Source organism: Nothoprocta perdicaria, unplaced genomic scaffold (genome assembly GCF_003342845.1).
Source record: "Nothoprocta perdicaria isolate Ctin4 unplaced genomic scaffold, notPer1 scaffold_103, whole genome shotgun sequence".
NCBI lineage: Eukaryota > Metazoa > Chordata > Aves > Tinamiformes > Tinamidae > Nothoprocta > Nothoprocta perdicaria.
Window position 1 is genome coordinate 2,703,929 of NW_020454128.1, and position 7,598 is coordinate 2,711,526.

A 7,598-nucleotide genomic window follows, 5' to 3' on the forward strand; every position below is an offset into this window, starting at 1 on the left:
TCCAGCTTTAGGGCTGGGGAAGGTTGTCGTGAAGGCATGGAGATCATTGGGAAGTGGGCAAGGAGAGGTTGGGGGCATCCCTGAAAACGCCGGGTGCTGCCTCCTTGTGCTTGTCCACCTTGTGGGGTGAAGGATAGTGGCCTGACTGTGGGGGTGGCCGGGCCCTGCAGCCSTATGTGACACGGACCAGGGTCACAGTGCGCCGTCCCGCATCACCATGAGAGCTTCCCTGYGCCCACGGTGCCCCGTGCACACTGCCGTGCGAGGCCAGGCTGAGCGCYGGCACTCGGCTCTGCTCTTCTCGTGGCGGCTGCTCCGCAGTGAGGAGGAGAGGGGAAGAGAGGCAGTGCGGGAGAGCGCAGGGCTCTCCGGTGTGCGGGAGTGAAGGAGCTGGTGTCCAGCGGCTTGCGCCATGGATGCGTATTGCTCCGCATTCCTCCTGACACTCTCTCAGCAGCTCTCGCATTTCCGGAAGGAACGTAAGTCCAAAAGCTTCCTGAGTCTCCAAGCTSGGGGTGGCCAAAGCACTGGTCCTCTCCATGGGGTGGGAATGGAATGGCAGTTTGTGCCAGGGAGAGGGTCAAGCGTTGCAAGGAGCACGGGAAAGGGCAGCAGTGCTCTKTGCAGAAGGCTCAGGTGACCTGGAGCAGAGGAGCCCCTTGTCACAAGCCTTTCTAACGTCTCTCTTTGGTGTGCATGCCTGTGGTGGGGCCAGCAGTGGGCTTCTAATTTGAAGGCTGTAGACATGTCAGCTCTGCTCGCCTCACTGCAAGGGTCTATTGGGACATGGTGGTGGAGGTGGTGGGTGAAAATGGCTGCGTCCTCTTGGTTTGGCATGGCAGGCATGGAGGTGAGCTTGTGGACTTCAAACTCAACGAGCCCCTCTCTCCCTTCCTGCGCAGATATCGCTAAGATTTGGGACAGCGCGTGCGAGTGCTACCGCCAGGCGCTGCTGCAGAACAAGGTGGGACTTCTTATCTCCTTCTCCCTCCCACCCCAACGAGCGCCCATGCCCCAATTTCCACGCTGCCTTGGAGCAGCCCTAYTGCTGCCACCTCTGAAGGCAGAAGCCATTTGCCAGGAAGAGCCGGTGGGTCAGTTCTGCCCCGGAGCGAGCTCTCGGGCAATGCGGAGCTTCTTCTGGAGAAGCAGAATGTGGCATTTCTCCTCCGGGGCGTTCTCTGGCCCTGCGCGGCACAAGCTGCGTGGTGGAGAGTTCCTGCCAGGTGTGGTACCTCCTCGGGCGGTGTTGCCTACCTGCGGGTCAGCGCTTAGCTCGTGGGAGCTGAGGGCTGCGAGAGGCCAGGAGCGGCGAGTGCAAGGCGCTCCTGCAAAGCACCTCGTCCTCCTGCACTGAAGACGGGGCAAGGAAAGGCCCTCAAGGATACAAAAATGATATCAAGTGACGGCACTTGATATAAAAATTTATATAGTGACATCATTTGATTATAAAGTGACATCATTTGGTTATGAATTGATGTCACTTGATATAAAAAATGATATCAAGTGACATCATTTGATTAAAAAGTGACATTTGATTATGAAGTGATGTCAACTTGATATAAAAATGATTTCAAGTGACATCATTTGATATAAAAATGATATAAAAGGACGTCATTTGATTATGATGTCACGTCATTTGATATAAAAATGACATGAAGTGACGTCACTTCATATCATTTGATATCATGTGATGTCATTTGATATAAAATGCCCCGACGAGTGCCCCGACAGGTCATCCCTTACCTTGGGGGCGTGAGGAAAGCCTCTCGCTCTTCCTTTCCTGCTCTCCCCTTTCCAGACTGTCCAGCTGGCAGGCGTGGGGAACATGTACATCCTGCCCAACTACTTGTGCGCGGTGAAGAAGAAGAGCTTCCGCGTTCGGAGACCTGTCTTACACCTGGACAACGTCTTTCTGCTGGAGAATGATCTCCGATATGAGAACATGCCACGGCCTGGTTAGAATCACGATGCAAAGCTGGTCTTGCCCTCACGTTGGGGTGGGGTTCTGCCAGGCCCAATGTAGTTAGGAGCAGCCTAAGTGAGCTGCAGGGAGCAGGGAAGCAGAGGTGGGAGGAGGAGTTTTGCCCAGGGCGCCGTGGCCAGCGTGAGGGGACCCTGCGTGGTGCTTGGGGAAGGCAGGAAGAAGTGGGGCTGTGTTTGCAGTGGTTCTCGCCTTCCCATGGGACCACCTGCAGTTTGGTAGGAAGAGCAAAACGGGTGTGGGGAGGGGACCATACCCGTCCTCCAGCAAGAGGTTTGGGGCTCAGTGGAGAGTGGGTGGCGTGGGAGGGTGTTGAGAAGGCTGGGGAGGGTGTGTGGAGCTGGGGGCTGAGTTGAGTGTGCTCAAGGGCTGTTTGTCCTGACTTTGTTGCCCGCTGCTGTTTTTGCAGGGCATTTAGAAGTTGCCCGAGTGAGGCCAACCACGATTGTCATGAGGACCCACCTTTCCCTCCGGAAGGTGTACGTTTGTCTCAAGGCAATGGAGAACTTGCTCGTGTGGGCCTTGTCCAACGGGGAAGATTTTGACTTTTTTTTCAAGAACATTGGCGTTCTTGTGTGCCGATCTCGCCGAGTGACAATGAGGTTCTTTGAAGATTTCCTCAAGGAAGTGGACGAGACGGGGAACCTGTGCAAATCTTTCCTCTGTGTAAGTVTGGCAAGAGTTGAGTGCTCTCTCTGCTGCTTTTGAAATGCCTTTTGGTTAAGGGAGTCTCCTGACCACCGGCTTTACCAAGGCCCAGCAGCATTAGTGCCGGTTCTCAGGGTTCTGCCGGGCAGTGTGTGTGTGCTGGGACAGGGACAGATGTCCCTCTGGGGTGGGAGCTGTGCAGGGGCAGCTTCTTGTGTGGCTTGTGGGCAGTTTGCCACCCTTGTGAGCCAGCGGCAGGTGTCCAGGAATGACCGTGTGTGTCCCTGTCACTTTTCAGACCCCCGAGCTGAGGCCGTTGATCATTGCGCGCACGGAGACGGCGGTTTATAAGCTGCCTCCTGGGGGGGTCTTTGTGTTCCCACAGTGAGTATGTTTACTTCTGCAGGCCTTGTGCACAGCAGCTCGGCGGACACTGCTCGGGACCTGCCTGAAACTGCTTTCACCTTTGTTTCTTCCAGATTTATACGAGTGACCGCCAGCACAGAACAAGCCTTGATTCTGTATGCTGTCAGGAAAGGTACTGTAAGAGGAGGTGTGGAGAGCAAGCGGAAGGGGTGAAGAGAGCCTCCATGGGCTGGCCTCCTTGGAATGAATGGGTGCCGTTGGGCCAAAGAGATTGGGTCAAGTGACCAYGTTCTCCTTCTGGSCTCACTTTGAGAATGTGGAGCGGAATGAATRKCCCAAGGAGGGCGTAGGGAGCCACTGGTTGCTTTAGGAGAGGCTGGGACAGGATGAGTGTGAAAGGAGTGAGAACCTGCAAGGAGTGAGAACCTGGCCTCCAAGCCTGGCAGAGTCTGTGCTCAGTGCACAGGAGCTCATGTGTGAGCAGGCCAACGCGTGCCTCTTGTGGGAAGGGTCCTGCAGAAGCAAACATGAAGAGCTTGCTTTGCCTTGCAGGCAGTCTGGCTGGTGAGGGCGTCCTCTCCCATCAGCGCGCTGTGCCGAAGCAGACRCATGATGGAGAGATGGCAGCAGAGGCACATTCTGAAGGGCATCGGGTGAGGTGAGCCTCTTGGAGCAGCAGCTTTGCTTAGCCCTTCTCTGCAAGAGGTGGGAGGGAGCTGTTGCTGTTGGACTCCTTTACAGTAATGGTGGGAACCTGGGGTCCTGTTTTGGGCAGGCTAAAGTCTCGTTAGTGGGAGGGAAGCGTTTTCAGTGAGCCTCCCACCTGAGGATTTCTTGGTGTGTCCCTTCTGGCTTGCAGGTTTGCGGAAAAGAAAGACGTGGGCAAAGCCACACAAGAAGCTGCCTGTAAATCGGAAGAGTCTTCCCAGGCAAAGACGGGAAGAGAAGGAGGCCCTGTGAAGAAGGCTGGCAGTGGAGGTGCCGTAAGAGTTGATGGCACTTTTGCAAAGCGGGGCCTGTGCAGGAGTGGGAGGGGAAGCCACCAGGGAGAAGCATGATGCTCTAGAAAGGGATGAGCGGAGCATGGAGGCAGCCTGAACAGGCTGCTGGCAAGGCTGTCTGCAAGGCTGGCAGTGCCCACGTTTGCAGGATAGCTGCCCATGCAGCTATCCATGCAGCTGCCCATGGATATCCATGCAGCTGCCCATGCAGCTATCCATGCAGCTATCCATGCAGCTGCCCATGCATGCGCAGGCCAGGATGTGCCTCTTGGGGCAGGTGTGCTGGAGAGGCAGCTGTGAAAAGGTGCTTTGTCATTGTAGGGGTTCTTGCTGGTGAGCACGTGCCCACACAGGCACATGTGTCATCCACGCACACATGTGGTGTGAAGGGGCCCGGAGAGGAGAAGAGCAAGGCCCAGGCTAGAGCTCACGCAGTGAGGTAAGAGCATTGTGGACCTGTGTTTTCTTCATGCTGTGCTCTTGGAGATGCATGAAGCAGCTTTTCCCTTTTGCCCTGYTGSCCCTAGTAGTGCTGGCAGGTTGTGCTCACTTGCCCCATGGCTTCTAGGACTTCTGGCTGGGTGGGAAGTGGGGAGCAGTTTGTGGTGTGCCTGCTGGGAGAGGTTTCATTTGGGTGTGCTCCTGGTTCCCAGGGGTGCGGATAAGCAGTGGCTGCGCCAAGCGGTGCCGGCATCACGAGAGCTTCCCCGGCAAAAGCAGGCGAGAAAGGACAGCTGGGGAGAGCAGCAGACTGGAAGAGGTAATGGAACAGTGAAGGGGGCATCTCAGAAACCCAAAGAAAKCAGAAGGCTGAGAAGCCCTGTGGGAGGAAGGTGGTGTTCTYGAAAGAGAGGGAGGGACAMTAGAGGGRGTGTGAAAGGGTCAGAAAGGGTCAGGGCCCTCTSCGATGCACTTCATGCCTGAGCACTGCGGAGTTGTCCTTCTGGGGGCCCCTGTGCTGGAGATGMAGTTGTGGAGAGCTYCCCTGTTCTGTGCTTCCAGGAGGACTCACTAGTGGGCGATTGCTCTCCCGGCCACGTCTGTCTCCCGCACGCACGAATGATGTGCGGGAGATGAAAGGATCAGTGCCTTCAGTGAGGTGAGGCTCTAGGAGAAAGGGACTGGGGATTGCCATGCTCTTGAGGGGCTTGGCACATGAGCCCAGGCTGGAGAACACGCTCACGCGAGCTGCATGTGTGCTCTGTCTGCAGCGTGCTGCCCCCAGTAAGGAGGAGCAGTGTTCAGAGAGGAGGCACTCCTGACAGGAAGGCTGCTGAATCCAGGCTTCCTGTAGGCGACAAGCAGATGAGAGACGGGGTAGGTGACAGGAATTCACGTAGTGTCTCTAAGTCTAGCTGCGTGGCCACGGGGGGATGTAGCTTTGGGGTTTACAAATGCAATCAGCCTTTGAGTTGACTCTCCTGTTCTGTTGTCTCTGTTCCAACACTCTTGTGCCTCCTCTCTCTYTGCCTTGCACTGCAGGCACAACGTACACAGACCTCCAGAAACCCCAAGTCTACTGGGGCTCTGTCCTGGAAGCTTTGAGGCAGAGAGCAAGAAGCCTCGGGGCCAGCCCATAGCACCCAAAGCGGTGTCTCTCTGCCTCCCTCAAATCACAGAATATTGTGGAGGAGAAGAAAATCCACAGAAAATCGTAAAGGAGAAGAACGTGGTGCCAAGGCTGGCAATGCCTCCGCAAATGTAAGTGTGTGCTGGTGTCAGAACGCTCCTGGGAAGTCGAGCAGCAGGCACGGCTGTGCTGCAGGGTCAAGGATCCCGAAGGCTTAGCCCTGAGGTGGATGTATTTCCCGTATGCAACACTGAGGAGTTGTTGATCTCCCCTTTAGTGTCGGGAAGAAGATGGAGCTGCAAAAGCACCATGAAAAGAAGAAGGCTTTTGTGGCGGCGCGGTGGACGTCAGATCAGCATGGCCAAGCGGAACCACGCAGACCTGCAAAACGGTCCTGGAGTGTGAAGCCTGAGGGACCAAGAGAAACAGCAGGGTTGGCCCTTACAAATGCTCCTGTGGCCTGGGAAATGCCCAATAAAGACCCGGTACTTGCTCCCAGCTGCTGTAGCGCAGCTGTGCATGGCAGTGCGTCAGTGTGGAGGAATTTGGAAGGGGAGGTGGCTTCAAGATGCTGTGTGCTCTCTGATGAAATGGGAGAARGMAGGCAGTGGAGGAGAGCTGAGGCCTTGGCCGTGGAAATGGGGCTGTGAGCGTGGCAAGAGCGCAGATCTGATAGTGGGCAATGGAGGGGACCTGAACATGTGTGGTGGCAAACAGGGGATAGCCTCGCTGCTACTGGGGCGGTGTGGAAGAGACACCACGATGAAAAAGGGGGAAGAGGGGAAGTTGATGGCACAAGGAGGGGAAATGATCGGAGGGGATCAGTGCTGGATGGTGACTGAAGAGCATGAGGAAAGGAGAAGGACGGTCAGAGGGGATGTCGAGGGTAGTGGGATGAGATGTGAGGGGACTGGAGAGCATCTGAGTGTTCATGAAAGGATTAGATTCTATTAGCCGCTCTTAGCTCTCTAGCATGAACAGTCATAGTGTTTGCATGTTGCAGACCTGCTTTTGTTGCCCCTCAGCTCTGCTGTGGGTTTGGGGGTCTCTGCGGGGACCTGCCGCTGCCCCTTAGTGTCCACCAAGTGCACAGGTGGTTTTGTGCCCTCACAGGTCCCACCTGCTCTTTTGGCCTTGYGCCGCGCTCCTCCCTTTGGCTCCRTGCATCCTGGAGTCCCCCCTTTTCACAGGGCTGTGCCAAGTGGAGCTGCGGCGCTGCCCCGTTTGTCACGGCCTGTGTCCAAAGCRGGAAAGTCACACGGACTGTGAGGCTGCCCAGGCCTTTGCCAGCGCTGCCGATGCTCCTCGCTCCTGGGCTGCGCTGGAGGACGCAGCAGCCAGGCCTGACCAAGTGCAAACTCCTGGCAAGGAGGAGAGACTGTCGGCAGCACAGAGCGCGAAGCGACGGCCAATTCATAATCGTAATTCAGTTCTAGCTGCATGGCAGTCTTAAGACCCCAGCTGGGGACTACTTGTACTGCACCTGCAGTCTCCCACCTCCTGCGCATCAGTGCTGTCCCCATGGCCCGGGCACCATTCAGCCCTGGCTCCGTGGCAGGGACGATGGCTCCGCAGTGGTCCCAGTACCTGGAGGACCCCTGCAGACCGGGCTTCCCACGCAGCCCCTTCAGCCCCTGCTTGTTCGTGCTGCTCTCTGTAGAGCGAGCCCAGCTTCGGTCTGCGTTCCCACTGTGCACACAGCCCTCGCCCAACACTCCACGTAACTAGTTATCTATGCACTTGGCTTAGGACCTACCCACCTACTTGCCTAACTATCCGACTGCCTACCCACCTAACTAGCTAACAAGCCCCTGAACCATCCTAACTAGCTAACTACTCACCTAAGCAGCTAGCTACCTTCCTAAGCAGCTAACAAGCCCCTCCACACGCTGAACTAGCTAACTACCCACCTAGCTAACCTCCAAAGAGCTAACTACACACCTATCTAACTAMCTACCAGCCAAACTAGCTAGCTACCCACTGAAACACCTAATTACACAGGCTTYCGTGTGGCCTCCCGGGCGTCCAT

The 7,598-nt window shown here is 56.1% G+C and overlaps 1 protein-coding gene across 1 annotated transcript in view; it reads left to right on the top strand.

Annotated features, from left to right (window-relative positions):
• The first annotated feature begins 412 nt into the window (after nucleotides 1–412).
• Nucleotides 413–7,598, top strand: part of DDX56 (DEAD-box helicase 56) — a 14,166-nt gene continuing 6,980 nt past the window's right edge. The window contains exons 1-9 of the mRNA XM_026042704.1: nucleotides 413–479; nucleotides 903–964; nucleotides 1,802–1,958; nucleotides 2,394–2,650; nucleotides 2,931–3,016; nucleotides 3,112–3,175; nucleotides 3,551–3,651; nucleotides 3,858–3,976; nucleotides 4,653–4,759. Of these exons, the coding sequence (XP_025898489.1) occupies nucleotides 413–479; nucleotides 903–964; nucleotides 1,802–1,958; nucleotides 2,394–2,650; nucleotides 2,931–3,016; nucleotides 3,112–3,175; nucleotides 3,551–3,651; nucleotides 3,858–3,976; nucleotides 4,653–4,759 (1,020 nt within the window). The remainder of the gene's footprint in view (nucleotides 480–902; nucleotides 965–1,801; nucleotides 1,959–2,393; nucleotides 2,651–2,930; nucleotides 3,017–3,111; nucleotides 3,176–3,550; nucleotides 3,652–3,857; nucleotides 3,977–4,652; nucleotides 4,760–7,598) is intronic.